At 35.1% G+C, this 21,090-nt stretch overlaps 1 protein-coding gene across 1 annotated transcript in view; it reads left to right on the forward strand.

Moving 5' to 3' along the window:
• Positions 1 to 21,090, forward strand: part of CFAP47 (cilia and flagella associated protein 47) — a 401,308-nt gene that overhangs the window by 64,965 nt on the left and 315,253 nt on the right. The window contains exons 4-17 of the mRNA XM_035901932.1: positions 2,830 to 2,945; positions 5,164 to 5,302; positions 8,017 to 8,245; positions 8,905 to 9,065; positions 9,945 to 10,078; positions 10,648 to 10,883; positions 11,583 to 11,775; positions 14,910 to 15,123; positions 15,511 to 15,663; positions 17,034 to 17,223; positions 17,329 to 17,425; positions 18,652 to 18,868; positions 19,549 to 19,793; positions 20,808 to 20,938. Of these exons, the coding sequence (XP_035757825.1) occupies positions 2,830 to 2,945; positions 5,164 to 5,302; positions 8,017 to 8,245; positions 8,905 to 9,065; positions 9,945 to 10,078; positions 10,648 to 10,883; positions 11,583 to 11,775; positions 14,910 to 15,123; positions 15,511 to 15,663; positions 17,034 to 17,223; positions 17,329 to 17,425; positions 18,652 to 18,868; positions 19,549 to 19,793; positions 20,808 to 20,938 (2,455 nt within the window). The remainder of the gene's footprint in view (positions 1 to 2,829; positions 2,946 to 5,163; positions 5,303 to 8,016; positions 8,246 to 8,904; positions 9,066 to 9,944; positions 10,079 to 10,647; positions 10,884 to 11,582; positions 11,776 to 14,909; positions 15,124 to 15,510; positions 15,664 to 17,033; positions 17,224 to 17,328; positions 17,426 to 18,651; positions 18,869 to 19,548; positions 19,794 to 20,807; positions 20,939 to 21,090) is intronic.

Raw genomic sequence — 21,090 nt, forward strand, 5'->3', positions numbered from 1 at the left:
CCCCCCGCTGGTCCCTTGAATTTATTTAATTCTGATGTGGTTTTTTCACTTCCTATTTAAGAGTTAGTGCATTTTTTTTAATATTTTAATAACTTGATATTATTTCCACTGATGCATCAATCATAACATAGTAAACACTAATGCTACTTTTCCTAAGACATCAAGAATTGAAATAAGTGATGTTAAAAATTGTTAAGGCCATACTTAGATTTACATCAAATTGCTATATATTTTTGTGACATACAAACAAAGTTTCTTATCGGTGACAAATTCTGAATTTTTTGACCATCTCAAATATAGTGTTTATTTTCATAGACTGTGGTGAATGTCACTCAGCTTGTATACTGCGGTACCTTTGAAGAGTTGTATGTCTGCAAAACAGAATAAAGTTTTAAAGTATGTGACAGCAAGTTCAGAAAATTCATAAATGTAATCCAAGATAATGTGTTATTGTATGAGAAATATTTGGAAATTGCTGGTATTATTCAGCCTGGCCTCTTTAAATGTCTGCTACTTCTCCCTTACCTATTAGCTTATTTGTAGTCTTCTTTCTTTGAAATTATATTGTTTTTCAGCTTTTATTTCTGTATGTGGGTTATAGGGTGATATATGTGTCTGTGTGTGTATATATATATACACATTTATAATTCACTATGAATTTGTAGAAATTATGAGTCTGCATGTGTTATCCATACAATTTAATTGAAAGAAAAATTCACTGGTGGTTTAGGAAAAAAGCATGAAAAGATTTAACCTTTTTTGCCAACAATTTGTATGATTCCTTCAATCACATCTACTGTTCATTTTAAGATAATCTTTAGCCTGGGATGAGATTTGTTGAAAACGTAGGAAATGTTGGTTTCCCATAGAACATTAAACTGCAGTAACACTCCACTTATTTTTGTAACCATTTATTTAGTAAAGAATGCCACTAAGAGAATTTTATTTCTATTGTGCTTTAGTAACATTAATATCACAGTTGTTCGGTTTGCAAGTAAAATAGCTGCTGTTATGTATTTGCCTGGTTGTGAGACTAGATCCAGTGGTTAATCATATTGATTTGTGGCTCATGTATTTGATACAAGTTTTGGAGACCAAACAACATTCTTAGCTTAATCTATACAGCACCATGGGTTTATGATGTGCTCAGTAATACAAGTGTAATGATTTAATTATGTAATGATTTGATCACTGTAGAAAATACTTATACTCAAGGTTTGGGACTGTTTCAAAGGAGCTGGCTGTGGGGTGTGTGGTTTTTGTGTTTGGTGGTTTTTGGTGGGTTTTTTTGGTTTTTTTTTTTTTTTTTTAAAATGATGAACTGAAACTGCATCCAAACTCTTTTTTTGAAATATAATGGTTAAAAATTAAGTTGTGGTTTTTTTTTTTTTTTTTTTTAAATAAGAAAATAGCTGAAGTTAGACATTTGCAGAGGTAAGTTCTGTCTTCATAAAACCAAACCAGCCAACTAAACCCTACTCTGTATTAAAAAACAACCCCCCAAACCTTTAACTTGACTATCTCCCTTTTTGCACAGGTCTGTATCTATTATAAAATCTCATTGCACTTAGAATTTATGCTTATTCCTGTCTACTTGGGAAGTTACATATTTGGATCTTGAGAGGAGAGATACTTGTGCTTCATTTTTCTGACAAAGCTTGGAAGAATGTCTGAATACTTAGAACATGTGAAGTTTTAACAATAATTTCAAGTGTACTCTTGATACCTGTTTCCTGGTTTGTTTGGGGTTTTTTAATTGTTTTGTTGGATTTTTTTTGCCACATCCTGCTGGTCTAGACCATCTCTTTCAAGAATTTATGAACTTATTTTTTTGCATTACAATAAATTATTAAAGAGAATTAAACCCAGTGTACACATTCCCAAGAGCAAGTTCTTTTGTTGCATTTCCTGATTAATTTCCACCCCCCCTCTCTCCTGCCCTTTTCCTCCTTCTCTGCTCCCTTATGCAGTAGGTTATATGGGCTGGGTCTAGCTAACTCAGCCAAGGAGATTTATCTTCCTTCTCCATTTAGTCTTCTGTACTGCATGTAATGCAGACCATGAGATGCAATTTTTCCTGCGTGTTCCTATTTGTGGTTAAGAGGAGATAGACTGCTGTGCTGATGTAAAATTCTAGCTGATTTCAAACGCAGTTTTATGTGAGATGAGAGGTGTGATTGTATTAGAAACTAGGGCCTTTAAAATACAAGTTTCCTGAAGTGAGTATGATTTTTTTTTTTTCATTATGGCTAAGCAGTACTCAATACAGTGATGTCATCATGCTGGCTGAGGCTCTTAAATAGATACTAGAAATAACTTGTGCCATTATCCACTTCAGTCTGTTATAATGTTTTGTTGAAGCCACATAAAGTATCTATAAAACAAGATGACTGTAAACTGAAACTGGCATGCATGTTTTATCTCTGCTTTTAGTTCAGGCAGCTGATAATGAAATACAATGAATGTTAACTTTGGTCTTATTTTGTGATGCAACTAACTCAAGATAGTTTTATTTAAAGTTCTTCATACTGTAACAAATTATTTAAAAATAAATAGAAATGTATAAATTCCATTTTGACTAATTGTTTAAAGTTCTATTGTTTTAAAATTACAGTAGGTATTCATTAAAGTAAATGGCTTGATAGATAGCTAGATGTTTTTTACATCTTCCCTGTGTACGCTATACTAGTGAAGTGAGTTGCATAAACATTGGTAGGAGAACTGGGAGAAAAGAACTCTCTTCCACTGGAGTGCTTAATCAAATTTCTTTAAAAATGCAAAGTTATTTTCAAGTGTTGGGAGAATATAACCATGTCTTTTTTTCTGCAGATTAATTCCATGCTGTTGTCTGGAAATTGAGCCGGAGATTAATTTTGGTGCAGTGATTGCAAACGGTAAAATAATTAGTAAAGAGATTAGTATTGCTAACCATGGATCAGCTTCAGGTAAATATTTAGTATGCATTAAATTATACAAATATTTTATTTTCTTGGAAAATGTAATTTTATGCAAGTTAACACTTCAGTGGCCAAGTAGAAATTAACTGAAGTTCAGGGTTATGCAGATTATGAGTATTGTAGCTAAAGGATCTATAAATGGCCCATTGCTTCTGTAGATGGTACTATGGTTCTGTTTAGGGAATAAAAATGAATTTAGAACTTTGCCAAATTTTAGGAGTGTTCTACTTTTGAGTCCCATCTGAAAGATGTAAAAATAACAGTTGCTCATTGGCTTACTATGCCCAACATAAATAGTAACAAATAGTGTCTCCATTTGCTTTGTCGTCTTTGTGATTCTGTGATCCCAATAGCTGTTTATTAAACAAACAACTACAAGCTCCCTGTACTTTCAGAGTTAAAGTCTTCTAGGATGGGAATTGAACTGTATTTGTTACCAGAAAATAATTGCGAGGTCTTTTATTTTACTTACGTATCTTTTGAAATAATACAGCTTTCAAAACATGTGTGTCCTTCAATTTCTGTGAGGGATCCTTCCAAGGAGTACAAGAAACATGGAGGATGGGGCGTTAAGAATGCTTACACGATCCAAGTAACCTATTTGACTGCCTTTTCCACTGAACAGAACTGCAGATACCTTCCTCCAGAAATAGGGTGGCAACTATGCTGACTTTCAAACAACAAGTTTAAGGCAGTTTATTATTTTTGTTCCTCACTTGTACAACTGTTTATTATATCACAAGGTATCTTTATTTGCATTAGACTAAGGTTGTGTGAACGTTTGCTTCAGTTTTCCACAGAAAATATATGATTGTAGAAACACAGAGATGGGTTGCAATATTAAAAAAAAAAAAAATCAAATGGCTGTCTAGTTAGAACAGAATTTTACTTCTATTTTTAAATTTTTTTCCGAGGTGTGAAGGGAATTTTTTTTCTAGCCAGCTCAACTTAATCATGTAGTATGTAGTTTATATAAACGTCTTTTACTCATACATACCAACTTCTTTCTTTGAAGAATGATGATTAGATAAAGAAAATGAGATAACCTACATTACACATGCATCTACAACTAATTTACATGTTGTGAAATTTCTCATGTTGTATAGGAATTGCTTCTAGTTATAAATTCTGTTGCGTGATGCATGCATGATGGAGTTTTGCAGGATTGGACACCGGCAAAATTAGAATGAAAGTGGTGGTCAGTGAAGAATGTATTGAGGGCAGATAAAGGAATAGCTGCTGAATCTGTGTTTCTGTAGGGTCTGTAAATCGTAATACATCAGGCTGCACTAACAGGTAGAATGCAAATTTTATCAGCAGAAGTGCTGTATGCTGGCCTGTGACTCAAGGGTTGCATTTCACATGTCATCCCATGCACAAAATGAGTCCTTAGTTCCTGCTTCTGATCTCGTATCAGAGATTACCTATTATCTGAGGTCAACCACTGCATTTTTTCCTACAACATTTGAAACAATTTCTTGCTATCTATGATATAATGACAGATAATTAGTGCTGCTGGTTATCTATTATCTGAGGTCAACCACTGCATTTGAAACAATTTCTTGCATCTGTGATATAATGACAGATAATTAGTGCTGCTGGTTAAATATGCATTTCATAATTTTTTTTTGCGTTTTATGAAGTATTTTTATAATCTGTAAATGTTCACTGTTCTCTTCTGCAATAAATTGTGTTGTGTACGTACCAAATAATGAAAGCTATCATTATCTGCAACATGCACTTAACTTTCTGGCTACGGTACATGCCTAGAGCTGTGTATACAATATCCTATAACTTATAAAGCAGGTGTAAGTAACATTTTGTGATATAGTCACTTTTATTTGGCATGTGAGTACCGCTGCCTAGAGCTGTGTATACAATAACCTATAACTTACAAAATGTTACTTACACCTGCTTTATGATATAGTCACTTTTATTTGGCATGTGAGTACCTTTCCTGTTACAGTCACAACTTGCAAAGTGGCAGTGGACATGTGGATGTAATATTTAAAGAGACCCTGGAAATAATGATCTGCTCTGTGCTAGAAACAGTTTTGAAAAAGATTAACTCCATGTTTCTTGTTTCCATAGGAAAATGTACTGCTTGTGAATATCTGTGTTTTATAATTCCAATTATGTAATAAAAGAATATAAATCCACAACTTTATGTTGTGTAACATTCTCTTTATTATTCTGTTTCTTATAGGTACATTTAAAATATCTTATGACGGGGTTGTCCTGCTTAACATAGAACCTATCAGTGGAGTGGTAGAGCCGAAATCTGTAAAGACGATTAAAGTGGATATCTGCACAGATGTACCCAGAATCATCAAAGAAGTGATAAAGTGAGTGTATGACTGAAGAAATCCATCTCTATAAATTACTTTTATGTTTGTTATTAATTCTAGTCTTTGTTATGACTATTTATCAGATAAAGTTAAGCTCCCAGGTGTCAGTTGCTGTCTTCCATGTTTATTTTTAATAAATTAATTTGAAGATTATATATCTCCAAAGAACAGTGTACGTGGCTGTTATTAAAGATCTCTCATAAGTCATAATAATATAGGATGTTTGCATATCTCTCAGTATACAACTAACCAAGAGGTTTTGTATCTTTCACCTTTCTATGCATTCTGTGTTCCTTACTTTTTTTAGCCTCTGTAACTTTGCTATTTTTGTTTTGGCTCTATGTATTTCATGAGTCTCAGAAACTTTATGATGTCCTTTGGTGTATCTTATTTTAAATGGAGGGTATGTCTTTGCAACCACTAGCTCTTTTAAGAACAGACTATTTTTAAATGCCTACCTTGTCTCTCTTCAAATAGTGAAATATATACTCTTTAGGAAGTGCCAGAATTTGGAAGTGGTTACCAATCTGGAAAGTCCTTTTCAATCCTGTTTACTTATAATAGTGAATAGGGTGTGGCTGGGTTTTTTGGGAGGGGGCGGTGGTGGTGATTTCTGTTTTGTTTTTAAACTATTAAAACATGTGACTTAAAGTTCAGTTCTTCCTGTTCTTGTTTTTTTGTAGCCTGTTGGAAAAGGAAATGAAATGAGAAAAATTCTATTAGAGTGACAGGGAAGACAATATCTGTATTTTGCCTCATAGTTACATCACCCTTCATATGATATTTTCTTTGGTTACTGAGTTTCAACCTTTTGGTTGCAAAGTGTCATACTTTCTGCCTTTCCTTTGCTGTCCAGGCTACCACCGCTGTTTTCTTCACCCCGTCTTGGCTTAACAGTTACTTTCTCCTGCAGTCTAGTAGGTAGTTTATGTATTAAACTGAAACCACATAACTACTCCGAGCTCAGATTTCATCCTTCACCCATTCCCTGCCTTAATTTCTACATAATTCTGTCAGTGAATTTGGCATTTCTTAGTAGTCATCGCTATGTTCTTTAGACTAAATGAAATTTTAAGTTTCCTTGTCAAGCTTAGCACAAATGTATACATATATATGTATACATGTGTATATATGTATTTAATCAAATAGGGTAATATTGAAAGTCTTACAATGGGTATTTGACAGGAATTTGACTTGGAGAAATAGTACAGTTTTGATGAAAACATCCTGGTTTTGCCTTGTCCTCCAAGCATTTTCCTTCTATATGCAAGCAAAATTCTTTTCAGAGGAATCTACTTTTACTACATTTTTTTTAGATTTTTTTTTTCTGTCTTGAGGAATCCTGTAATCATTCTTCAGAAGTAGAAAGACGATGTTTAGGGAGTTTGAGATCCTCTCCCAGATCCCTTATGTAGTTGTATATGTGACTATTCAAAACAAAGTTGGTGTTTTGTTTTGTTTTTTTTTTTTTTTTTTTTTAATTTTTTCAGCTCAGACGCTTTTCAAAAGGATAATTGATTCTATTAGAACCATAAGTTCATATTATTAAATTTGATTCTTTTGTGCAACAAGAGCAGATATGCTTTGTTCCAGTAGAATTCTAATAACAAAGATTTGTACAATGTTTATATGGTCCTTTGGTGTTTTGTGGTATTGTCAAGATCAAGCATTCAGGCAGGAACAGCAGCAGGTTTTTTATGGTTATTCAGATGAACTTCCAGCTCCAGTTGCCTAAGAGAAGATTACCAAGTATATGCCCAAATTAATATCTATAATGTCCTGGTTTCGGCTGGGATAGAGCTAATTTTCTTCATAGTAGCTAGCATAGTGCTGTGTTTTGGATTTAGTACCAGAAGAATGTTGATAACACACTGATGTTTTCAGCTGTTGCCAAGTAGTGCTCAGACTACTCAAGGACTTTTTGAGCTTCTCCTGCTTGCCCAGGTGCATAACAAGCTGGGAGTACAGCACAGCTAGCACAGCTAACCCAAACTGACCAAAGGGCTATTCCATACCATATAACGTCATGCTCGGGGGGGGTTAGTTCGGTCGGTCGGTCGCGGGGAGACTGCTCGCGGCTCGGGGACTGCTCGCGGCTCGGGACGGGCTGGGCATCGGTCAGCGGGTGGTGAGCAATTGCATTGTGCATCATTCGTTTTGTATATTCTGTTATCATTCTCATTATTACTATTATTATTATTTTCTCTTATTAAACTGTCTTTATCTCAGCCCTCGGCTCTAACCTTTTATTTTCTTTCCGATTCTCTCCCCCATCCCATTGAGGGAGGGGGGAGTGAGCGAGCGGCTGCGTGGTGCTGAGTTGCCAGCTGGGTTAAACCATGACAAGATACAAACATTCTCAGAAATAAGAGCAGTGTATCATCTGTGGACATCTCTGATTCTTTTGAGATGTCATTCCTATTGTCTCAAACAATTAAAAAGGGGAAAACTCAAAAAGCTTCCCAAAGCTCCACCACATAATGTTTGATTCTTCCTGACTGGTAATATTCCTGTTAGGTATGACATTGCCAAGTATGCTCTCTTCATTGCCACCACTCCACCCCTACCCTCTGCTTAGTTTATCTACAGAAAGCCAGTGATTTAAATGCTCTGATTTAGTTCAGTTTTGCATAGGTTCTAGTACAAACCAAACTGATTATTTCTAACACTTTTCTACATTACCTATTGCTGCTTGCTACTGTTACTGACAGAGTGGAGTTGGAAGGTCATGGCTGCACTGAAGTACGGGTCAAAGCTGTTGTGGTTGAACAAGTCCTTAAAGTTCTAGGAGCGTCTTGTGGAAATATATTGGAATGCATTAACTTTGGACCAGTTTACTTTGGGTCTTCAAAGACTGAACAAATATCTCTATACAATGAAAGTCCTGAGCGTATGGACTGGGTAGCAGTACTGGAAGACAATGCCATTGGAGGAGAGATGGTAAGATACTGTTCTGGTTTTTATTCTAGTTGAAAACTTGTTTTAATTTCTGTTTTTGCATTTTTTTTTTTTGTTTTGTTTCTCAACATTCATTTTGTAGTAATGTTTGCTATGTCATACTATTTCCTGATTTATGAAGCTTTATGAAACTTCTGTCCAACCAACAAATATTTTTCTATAATTTAACTTTGGAATTAAGTTTTTCAGATATTTCTGTTTCGCTATGTGATACCTTAACAGTATTAAGTATGTTTCCTGGTTCTGGTTTTTTTGTTGTTGTTAGTTTGTTTTGTTGGGGTTTTTTTTTGAGTGGTTTTGCTTGACCTACTGGATTCCTTATCATTTAGTAGGAGCTATCAAAATATATTTTGATATTCTATGATGTTAAGCATCTGTGGTTTCACTTGTTTTTCTTAGACAGAAATCATCTGAATGAACACAATCTTTAAAAAAGGGAACTCAAAAAAATGACATGAAATTGGTGTTTAAAATTAGTTCATTAGCCATGTGATATGGAACTGTCAGTACTATTACTTACATTATGTCTTTCTACTTGTGAAAGATATGAAAATGTGTGTGTTGCGGGGGGGGGGACCCAAACGAAAACACAAGAGGAAGCAGAACAAGCTGAACTATTCCACATTTTGATTGTTTTTTAGGGGACAGATCTTCAGAGGAGTGCAGATGCTGTTTTACAAGACTTAAGCCTCAAAAATAGAACAAGCGATGTAGATGTTTCCACCTTGATCTTGTGCATTCCCAGTCAAGGAACCTTGCTACCTTATGAGAAATCTTTGGTTACGTTGTGTTTTAGTCCAAAGTAAGTGAGTGGCCAAATTAGACACACACACCCAAGTTGACTGGTCTAAACTATTCTGTAAAGAGCTGTGTAAGAGAAAATTATTTTAAGTTAATGTGTCTACAAATTTTTTTCTGAATGACTTGTGTATTTATGTGTGTTAAAAGAAATTGCTTGGCATGATACTACAAAGGTGAAGGCAAAGTCTGAAGTGATTATCTGGGAGGGGTTTTATAATAATATAATAATACAATATGTTAAGGATGTATTTGAACCAAGAATTGGTTAAGCTTGTTTTGTGAGAACAATAATTTTATTAGATTTTGCCAAGGGAACTAATTGCAGCTCCCATTAAATATGTTGAATCTCTAAAGACTATTGAGAGTTCTACAGTGCCAAATTAAGTGCCTCTTTAATGACTACAGATTTATTTCATAAAGATATACTATATGTGCAACATTATGAAAGAATATATATTTAATCACCAAGAGACTGAAATATTTTGGAGAGCTTTCATTTCATTAAAAAAAAGTAAGTATAAAGGAACATTTCTTCTTCGGATAAGGAAAAGAGAAAGAAAATGTGCACTTGCCATTTTTCCTTACTGAAACTCTAATTATAAGTGATTAATATGCATGTAATATTAGTTTAGAAAACTATTGTAGACTGGAAAAGATATCAAATTACTAGTGTAATAAGCAGACAGATACTGTTGAGCTCAGATTTGTTACTGTTCCATTTTCTAAAAGGAAGTATAGAGATCAATTTTTCAAGCTGTAACCAACAGTAAAGAAGCCTGACTGGATGATGAAAAATAAGACTTGATTTTTTTTTGTGGGTTGGGGTTTCGTGGTTTGTATTTTTTCCGCATCTTGTAATTAGAGATTGTAACCCTTACAGAAAATTTAGAAGGGACTTTGGAGTGAACGGCTCATCACTGAAACATGATTACGTACTGTTTCTAAGATTTGAAGCTGTTGGGAATAAAGACATCTATCTTCAGGCCCTCAGTGATGGTGCCACAGCAATCACAAGTATGTTATCAGAAATTTATATATGGATGATGAAACTGTATATCTTGATTATTTTTTTTTTATTTTTTTTCATCTTCTTAGCAGTTTTATGGGAAATGTGTGTTTTATTTATATCAATACAAATAAATTATTGTAACTTACATCTTAAATGCTTTAACACCAAAGACTCTTCAGATAGTGAGTAGAAAGAAGGAGGGCATCAGGCATGTCATGAATACACCAGTTGGTAGTGAAAACCTAGAACTTAATTATAAATGTAAATATTTGGAGGACATAAAAAAAACCCCAGCTATATGCAAGTCACCAGCACTTTGGTAGTACCAGTTTTGTGTGTTTTCAAGTGAATATTTGATCACCCTCAAATTCCTTAATGGTGGAATACGTTATCTAAAAGCTATTACAAATAAGCATCTCTGTTACGTTTTTTAGAAAATAGCATTATACATCATATCGTATTATGGTATTGTTTTGTTTTTGCAGACATATGACTACAGTATGACTTTTCTGTTAATAAGCTAATAGGTTTGTAAACTTTTTGTCTGTTTGTTTTTTGTTTTTGTCTAATGCAGTGAATCCTCCTCCTCGCATGGAGTTAGCTTTGACAGGTTCTGGGCTTCCTGTCATGTTAACTTTTAATCCAGGGCCAGTTATTAAGTTTATGGACTGTTTACTGGGTGAACAAACGCAAGTTCTATGCACACTCAGAAATGAATCTGAGTCCCTTCCAGTGACATTCAGCTTTCGCAAGACTGCTCACTTTAATATTTCTCCTGAAAAAGGAAAAATTAAAAAAAAATCTGCAAAGGTAATTACCTCTTTCTCTTGGATTATGTAGGTATGCAGATTACTTTACAGTGGTCAGTGGTGGAACTTCTTGAAAGTAAACCAGAACAATTTCATTTCAGTAGCTATGATGTTCAATATCAGCCAAATATATAATTTTTTTCTCCTTATGTAGAGTCTTTTAATGTTCTTTCCTGTACTCCAGGAAACAACAAGTGTTATTTCAAATTTGGAAAAAATAATTATTGTACTAAAGAAACTTTACCCAGGGTTTTCCTGGCTTTAGATTTTTTTAGATTTTACTGACTTGAGAAGATTGATTTATACTCAAACCTTTGCAAGATCCTTTTAACTTTTTTCAGTAAATCACAAATATTTGAATAGCATAACATATCTTTTTAATGGAAGAAACTTTGCCAAATTTAAGTCAAATATGGAGACATTTATAATTTCACAAACCTGTAACTCAGGGCACAAGAGAGAACAACTTGTCCCAGAAATGAGCAAGTGAGACTTTATGGCATTCTAATGTGCAGCAGTTTTATGTTTCCTTATATTGCTAATTTATATGTGGCAGTTGACATATCCTCAAAGCCCAGTTTTGAACACCTACCTTAGAATTAGGTGTGGAGAGAAGTGGTTCAATTAAACATAATGACACAAAACTTTTTTCTCTTTGCTTTTCTGCCTTTTATGTCTGATAACGACTTTTCTTTTCCAGGATGTGATATTTTCATTTTCTCCACATCAAATAGGAACATTTAAAGTGAAGCAAGTTGTTGATATCATTGATACAGGACTAGAGAAAAATAATTTTCAGGTTTTGAAGACAAAATCCTTTCACCAAATATATTTGAACTTTATTGGTGTGTGCAAATCTAAACGAAAAAACATTCTATTCAAGATTAATCCTGGTAAGGTGCTAAAAAGATAAGTGACAAGTGATAAAATGTTTTAAAAGAACACATTTAACATTTTAAAAGAGTGGTTTTTTTTAAACTATTTTTAGTTTGTTTTTAAAAATAATATCTCTTTGGGAGTTGAGGGAATGCTCATTTGTATGACATATACACATGAGAGTATAAAACAATGGGTAAAATAATGGTATCCCCCTCATATTTTAACAAAAATTGAACTATTAAAGAATACATTTTCATCATATGATTATTTAAATTTTATAAATTGGAAAATAAAGGCTTCAGTTTTTGGCAGCGATGCCATTACTCAGTGCTAGTATGTTTCAGTTGTAAGTAGAGACACTGGTAAAGCACAGAAAAGTTAAGAAGGATAACAGGGTATTCTTTATTGATGGAAAGTTACTACTGACAGATGGAATTTGCCAGTTAATACATCCTGCTACCTGTCCCATGTCCATGACATAGAGAGCAAGATTGAGTGCACCCTCAGCAAGTTTGCAGATGACACCAAGCTGAGTGGTGCAGTTGACACACCAGAAGGACGGGGTGTCATCCAAAGAGACCTGGACAAGTTGGAGAGGTGGACCTGTGTGAACCTCATGAGGTTCAACAAGGCCAAGTGCAAGGTCCTGCACCTCGGTTGGGGTAACCCCCGGTATCAATACAGGCTGGGGGAAGAAAGGATCGAGAGCAACCCTGCCGAGAGGGGTACTGATGGATGAAAAGCTGGACATGAGCCGGCAATGTGCACTGACAGCCCAGAAGGCCAACCATACCCTGGGCTGCATCAAGAGAAGTGTGGCCAGCAGGTCGAGGGAGGTGATTCTGCCCCTCTGCTCTGCTCTGGTGAGACCTCACCTGGAGTACTGCATCCAGCTCTGGAGTCCTCAGTACAAGAAGGACATGGAACTGTTGGAGCGGGTCCAGAGGAGGGCTCCAAAAATGATCCGAGGGCTGGAGCACCTCTCCTATGAGGACAGGCTGGGAGAGTTGGGCTTGTTCAGCCTGGAGAAGAGGAGGCTGCGGGGAGACCTGATTGCAGCCTTTCAGTACCTAAAGAGGGCCTATAGGAAAGATGGGGACAATCTTTTTAGTAGGACCAGCTGTGACAGGACAAGGGGTAATGGTTTTAGACTAAACCAGGGTAGGTTTAGACTGGATATAAGGAAGAAATTCTTTACAATGAGGGTGGTGAAACACTGGAACGGGATGCCCAGAGAGGTGGTGGAGGCCCCATCCCTGGAAGCATTCAAGGCCAGGTTGGATGGGGCTCTGAGCAACCTGATCTAGTTAATGGTGCCCCTGCTCACTGCGGGGGGGGTTGGACTAGATGACCTCTAGAGGTCCCTTCCAACCCAAAACTTTCTATGATTTTATTATTCTGTTGACTCTTCTCATCCTATGCAGCCTATGCCAGCACAAAGAATCTTTCAGGATATGCAATAATTAGTCTTTAATTTCTTTAATTTGTTTATCGTGTTCCTAGCATCCCATGAACAACCACTTTACAGTAGATTTGACTAAGCCAGTCACCGGATTTTAAAACCAGTCATGGGAAACATAGCCTTTTTCTAGCATCAGATATGTTGTGGCATCTGCAGGTAGCACTAGTGCAACAGGGCTGTCCTGTACAGTGGTATATCTGGTTTCTGTGTGTAGGTAAGGAGGGGAGCTTGAATACTCCTTAACTGAGTGCTGCCCACTTGAAGATGTACTCACTAATGAAAAACAGGAAGGCAATACTCTATTTTATTTTTTTTTTTCTTCCTCCAAAGAGAGCATTGTGGGGCAGTAAAAAGGAAGTAGTTGGAAAGTCAGGATAAAATGCTGTTCTTTCTACAAGTGTCAGAACAGTTGATAAGCCACTGGACATTCCCGTTACTTTAAGGAAGGTATTTCAAGTCCACACAATCAAGAATTGATAAGAAACTGAAGTTTTGTACTTTCTAGGTTTTATTGTGGAAATCTGGAAGTCCTGCAGTTTTCCTGCTTCAAAAACACAACTAAAATATGTTTCTGTGGCTCAAAGACTTAATGTAGTATTCAAGTTTTGTCAGCTTTTCAAAGTGCTCTTGTCTGCCATTTGCTCTGTTAATGTCCCTATTCTGCTCCTAGTTGCAGGTTTATAAAGAGGTTATGAGGGATATCTGTACTCTGTAGGCTACTGATATCTGTGTTTTGCTTTTAAGCTTCATTGAAGTGTGGAGGGAAAGTGAGGTTTTTTTCAGATCCTTATATAGATGGGTTCTGTATCTTCCTGTTTTCTTCTCCCAGTCTATATTTATGAGTATGTGTACTTGTCTCTCTGTATTTGGTGGAGTGGGGAAGAGACTGGAGTGAAGCTTCTTGCAAACTGTGCATCCCTGGGCAGTGGAAATTCTAATAGCCACTATAGGTTGGAGGATGGAAAGTAGTTGGTTTTTGTTTTCTGTTTGTGGTTTTTTGGTTTTTTTTTTGTTTGTTTGTTGATGGGTTTTTTTTGTAGCTATTTGAGAGTAAAGTAAGGCTAAAGTGGGCAAAACCAGTATGTTTACTTTAATGTATGATTTTTTTTTTGCAGGTGAGGGAGAAAGGGGCAGTTGAAGAAATTATTTACTTATTTATTTATAGTGCTGTTTTAAACATGTATCTTTATGTAGGAGAGGTGAGCAAACGCATGGCCTAGTTTCTGTCATAATTTTTCTCTTTAATGTATATGTGCTTTTCTAAAACTAGAGTGAAAGAGATCTGAGCTCTCTTTTTCATTGTGATAGTTTGGGAGTTCTTCATCAAATTCATGCCTGTATTTGCAGCCATTAAGACAAGCTTTAGGACACTGCAGACACTGTTGTGACAGAGGCATCTCTGAGCGTTCGGGCATGTGCAAGACAGTGTTACAGCTGGATATAGCAGTAGTGGTTTGGGCTCTAGTATTTGTTTGTCTATGATCTAGGCTAGGGAGCGTGGTTGCTGTTAGTATGCTCTGAATGCCTTTTTCCCTCATGACTGAGGAAAACATAATGGGATGGGGGACTGATTGTTGGGCTGCTGGGTGGATCAGTATAAATTAAGAAATATTTTTCTAGTTCGTTCAGTTTTGTTTAGAAAGTATTAGTTTAAGCATATGTAATGTGTTTTATTTGAATTTTAAGGTATAACACCAATGATTTCCAATGCAACTGGACAGTTTATAGCTGTTGGCACGGAACACTGCACTGACACAGCACCTATGGCGATACTTAAATCAACCCAAACACAAATTCATACTCATGGGATAAACAGGAATTCTCAGGGTGATGCACTTATAGCTTTTCCTAATGACCGTGCAGCCAGCATTAGGCCTAGTGAACGGAATAAAAAATACAGGTAAAAATTATGTGAATGTAATATTTAGAGCCACACATTTGTATATACTGTATAGTAGATCAAATCTGGTTACTCATATGACAGTTTACTTCCCCCCCCCTGGCTGAAAGTTCTTTAAAACTTATTGCATTCTATTTAACCTTGGGCCTCTTGCACATAAATTTCTTGAGTTGCTTTTCTTATGTGAAACTACAAATGTAGCTATTACAGTTCCAATATTTCATTTTTATGGTTGCCTTTACAAGGTCAAATATTAATAATCAGCAGTGATAAAAAGAATGTTTACAATGAGATATATATGTAGCAAAATCGATATGTTTTCTTTCTAACAAGACTCAGAATAATTTTACACATGTAGTGAAACTACAATTCTCTTTAAATATTTAGGACTATTTTCACAAAGACTGAGAGATATAATTATATAGATCCAGAGTTTTCATATACTGACTGTGAACGACTGTTAAAAGAAGCACATAAGGAATACTATGCTGACTTCATTTCTAGTTTAAGACTGCGTCGTTTACAGAAAGATGCTGCTAAGTAAGTATCTGTCTAAAGGATAAATAAATAGGCTCATGTGAAAAATATATGTGCAGAATTAAGGTATATGATTGTCGCCACTAAGTTAATTTGTGCCATGCTGAAATGCTTATGGTCTTGGGACCTTAATTTATAATGCATTCAAAACGTGTTTTGTTCAAACGTTCATTTAGAAACTTAGAGATACTTGCTGGGTAACATATAGGGACAGAGGCATGGAACTTAATATAAGATGCTAAGTTTTTAGAAGACTTGATTATGGTTAATAGGAAAAACGTAACATTTATTGTATTGGATTGTCTTTTTATATAATAAATTGTATGTATTTCCAACTAGTATGTCTAGCTCACCCAAAGTGATGGATTCAGTACATAAATTAAGATATAATTTGTGGAATGAAGCAGATGATAAGAGTAAAGATTGTATCGGTCTTCTAGCCTTATCTTCATGAATTTGTGTATTTAGTTGGTGTGCTGTGGAGCAAAATCATGGAAAAGCAGAACTGACATCTCTGCTAATTTAAGAAGTTTTATTAAAAAAAAAAAGCCTGTAAAGCCTCTAAAGCAAGAGAACTAATACCTTAAAAGTGTTAAGTTTGCAAGGCCCATTATTTAAAAATTGACAACGCCAGTGGATTATTCTTATAATCTAAATTTACCTTGCTCTGCATATATACATCATGATTCAGACAAGGCCTGGAGAGCTGGATTCATTTTTTATGCATGCACATGTTGTATGGTTTTCTTGAAAGGAACTGGTTTTGTGTAGTGAGTGAACTGTTTTTTATATGACCATAACGCGTATATTCGTGGTATATTGCATGAGGATCACTGTTACTATCAAACACAGTAATAATTTTTCTGAATACTTGATATGAAGCATCTGTGAAGATCTCTAGAAGTTTCAGATCTCTTGGTTGCAGATTAAATTGATTGAATGTTGACCTAGAAAAGTTAATTGTTTTGAAAATTAGGCTAGAAGTAGTCCAGTTCAGACATATACAATTAAAGGATCCTTTGTAATCTTGGCATTTGCTAACTTTTAAGTGATTGACTTTACAACTTAATTATTCTTTAAAAGGTGTTTTAGACATGCTATAACATTTATATTTTTGTAGCCATAATGCTTGAAACCTATTTTGTGAAGCACTTGCCACAAATGGGCAATAGATGTTAATCCTTGCTTAAACAATACAACAAAGGACCTTTCAAGGCATTTTCTGTACTTCAGGTTTTCTTTAAATAATGAAACATTCCTACTTAAAGTATTATTCTTTATGTTCAAAAGTCTGAAATAGTTTAATGTGTAGAACACAGAATGCTCAAATTTCTAGATTTCCATATTCTATTTTTTTCTTCCCTCCTCTATAGGCAATTTTATATTTATAATAATTCTGTGAACATAGGCCTTAAACCAGCTCAAGGGCTTATGTCACCAAAGATCTCAATCACAGATTTTCACAAGGAGATGCTACAGTTCCAAATGCTTCCTTTAGATGAGAATTCCCTATTAACTAGCCGAAAATTGGCAGCAATTAGTTCTGAATCTTCAATCAAAGAAGTAAGTTAAATGCCTGAGTAGTAATGTAATCATAAAGTGTTTACCATACAAAAAAGCATGAGAATTTTGATCCTGCTCTGAGAAGATGTCTTGTACTTATCACAGATTTGCAGTGGGCTTAGTGCTGTGCCATCTTCTACCCAAGAGAAGAAAGATTGTAGTCTAACTTTGACATCCAAGCAGCTTCATCAAATACTCATTGGTAAGATTTTTAATTTGGTTACTAAATGCATATAGTTGTTATACAAGCACTTATTCATAGAAACACAATTTGTGTTCATAATAGTTCACCTTAAATAGAAAATAGCTTAATTTGGTGACAGCTTGGTATCTACAGTAGTGTTTAACTAAAGCTTTTTACACCTCAGAAAATACTGAGATATGATTAGGTATGAACATGTAAAAGCACTGCTTGTACTATAGCCTATTACAGAGAAATCAATACAGCATAGTATGAGGTTGCTCATACCCTTATGCCTTGTTATTGGATAGTATCTGGACCAGCATTAATATCAGCAAGATTCATGGGAGTGTTCAGAATGGTTCTGGGTATTAACAGTGAAGAGTGATACCCCAAAAAAGTAAGACTTCTTCAGGTTCCTCCTTCAAAATAATTTCAGTGGAATGCTCTGTGATGAGGAGTAACACCTTCTAAAGTCTGAGGGACTTATCGATTAACAACACTTGGTACTAAAACTGGTCTATTTTAAGCTCAGTTTTTCTTCAGTAAAATTATTTAGCAGCAAAGTGAAAATTTTCAGTACTTTCTGGGCTTTTTTTTATTTTCAGTGAAGCCAGAACTTGAATAATGTGGTTGTGTATACTGATACACTTGGGGAAAGGTAAAATAAGATAAACATATTAAAACAAAAAGTACTTGGAGTTCTGTAAGATGTTTCATTAGTGCCACAAGCAATAAAGTTTGCAGACCAGCATAAAAACTGGGGATAGCAGTAAATAACATAGTGAGATAATTCTGTCACCATCAAATTACATGCATTATTAAACGAAATGGTCACACATCAGGAAGTAAGTAAACAGGTTAAGTATATAAACTCTTAGTGAATTGCTGGTTGTCTAGCCATTTGAATGTCTGATTAATAAAAAGAAGTATTTATGATTATTAATAATGCCTTTAGTAAATAGCACATTGCTTTTCCTATTTTAATAGCTGGCTAACACAGACAGAATTAAGAAATAAATGCTGGTGCTGGCTTTTGAGTTGTACTACTGAAAACATTCACAGAACATGCATGGTATTTACTTCCAAATTTTAGTGTGAATTTGTTCTGCTACAGGATTGTTCTAGCTGACTAACTCTGTAATTTGAGGAACCAACATGTTTTGATCATAATGTTTTCGTAGTTATGCTTCCTTACTTTAACTTTCCTTTTTAAAGTTGAAGACATTATTTCTTATATATTCCAGGTCCTTCTACTATGGATTTTGGTGATGTTTGTGTATATTCTACAACAGTCAGAAAACTGCACATCATCAATAATCTGTTAGTTCATATATGGGTACAAATTGAGATTGAAATTGATGAATTACAGCAGACGGGTCCATTGTCTCAGGTGGTGCCTCCTCTTACAAGGACTGATATTCCAATTGTATTTGAGACAAACACTCCCGGAATGTTTAAAAGGTAAGGCTTCTTATATTTGTCTTGATTTACATATTTTCTTCGTGGTAGTAGAATGAAAAAAAAATCATGTGGCTGGTTTAAACTTGGTGTAATTATGTTATCTGTTAATGTTATATACTCATTTGTGGTGATATTGCAATAATTAATGAAGTTTTATGTTGCAAAATTTTGCTAGTACAGTAATGTTTCTTAGGGTTTAAGAAAACTCAGTAAGCTGTCCTGTCAAAAGCCCATATAGCCACAGGTATATCAGAGAAAAGGTTTGCTATGACAGTGTATTTGTGAGGAGAAATTTTATGGAAAATACTGTGCTTTTTCTCGCATAGTGTTGCCTCACTGCATCTATGCTTAGATCTTTTGATGCACTTCAGGGGTAAAAGTATAGGCAAACTGTTTTCTAGCCTTCTGATATGGACATGGAACTCTCACTTTACTAATGCTGTTAAAATGACTGTGTGAGGTTGATTGTCCTTTGTGATGATCCTCACTTCTGACATGATTTAAGTTGTATGCAAAACAATTACAAACTGCTTTCTTTTGTCAGTCTAAACTATATGTTCACACTCAATTGTTTTGTTAAGTATTTTCTTGCTAATGATTATAGCTCACGTAAATTTTACTTTGACTACAATGTAATAAATACATGAAGACATTGAGAAATACATATTTTTCTGTTACAGATCTTTCACTTACACAATAAACAACCAACACCCTGGGCATGTATTGGTAGTTGCAAAAGCAGTGACAGTTGAACTTGAGCTGTCTGCAAGGGAACTGATTTTAAATCCTATTCCTGGCTATCTAGCAGAGACAGAATTTAGAACAACTATCAGGGTATACAATCCCAGAAACCATCCTGCTCAGTTTACTTGGAAACCTGTAATTACAGACAGGGGAACTGCATTTTCTATACAGCCAGCCAAAGGTATGCTATGCAAGTACAGTGTGTGTGCAGGTATCTTAAATGTCAATAATGTTAAGGAAATCAAACTTTCAGCTGATGCTATTAAACCGTACTTTTTAGATTTGGGTCAATATCAGTGTATCCCAAAGTAGCATCAGATCAGAGTGATAATACCATAGCAGCACGCCCTGTATAAGCCCTGCCCTCAGTTGCATATTCAGTCCAGCTCGATGTTTCTATGGCCAGCCAGCAATGCTTGTGTAACCATTTTTCTCAGCACAGATTGCTGATATTTCAAAAGTGAGGCAGATATTTAATGGCAGTTAACAATATCATACAGCTCATCAGGATAGGAAATTTTCCAAAAGCACTGTATGAATGAAGCTGCGAAGAAGTTGGTGTAGACAGTCTGAGTGACACAAATGGAATTCAATCTGGGATTAATTTCTACTTGCATTATGGATCAATATTTGTTAGAAGTGTGTGAGACATTAGCATTTACCTTGTTTCCTTCGAAAGATAGTGTTCTGCAGGAGTATGTTGGAGCTCCATTGTTAAAGAAGTAATGGTTAACTGAATTGGCATTACACAGTTCAAACAAGATTTGGCTGGATCAGGAGCTTGGTGTGCTCTGATTCTTGAGAAAAGATATTTCTGCTGATATGAATTCAGACTCAATTGCAAGCAAGAAAGAGTATATGGTCTTTCCCAAACTTGTTATTCTGCAATAAGGATAGTCTGTTCTTTTATTTTTTTGAATGTTGACTATTTGAGTAATACCTGGCTAAAAAATACCAGTGAACTTTATCCTGCAGTAAAACACAGTCACTAAAAAACAATTATGTGATTGTCATGAGAATTCAGAAACTAATTTTACTTAATTCAATATACTGTTCAACACCTTTCAAATGTAGGCTTAGTCTTCAGGAATAGAAGGTCATTTCACTTTAATGTGCTTATTTTATTTCTACAAAATTTAATTTGGTAATTGTACACGTGTATGCTATAACATGTAAATTATGCACATTTATTTAGGCTTTGTGGAGGCTTACAGAGATCTGGAGTGTGAAGTTGTTTGGCACCCAGGGTTCAACTCTCCAGAAACAGGAGAATTCAACTTGTGCGTGCGTAAAGGAAACACAATTAAGTTGAAATGTTTTGCAAAGGTAACAATTCATACAGCAGATTAAGAGAAGCCAAATGTGTGGGTTTTTTTAAACAAGTTATTTCTTAAAGATATCTCTATTATCATGTATCAAAAAAAATTTTAATGTCATATGACTTCTATTTGATGTGTTTAACAAAAGAATATTACTTC

This window comes from Egretta garzetta, unplaced genomic scaffold (genome assembly GCF_000687185.1).
Source record: "Egretta garzetta isolate BGI_Z169 unplaced genomic scaffold, ASM68718v1 scaffold70, whole genome shotgun sequence".
In the NCBI taxonomy this organism is placed as follows: domain Eukaryota; kingdom Metazoa; phylum Chordata; class Aves; order Pelecaniformes; family Ardeidae; genus Egretta; species Egretta garzetta.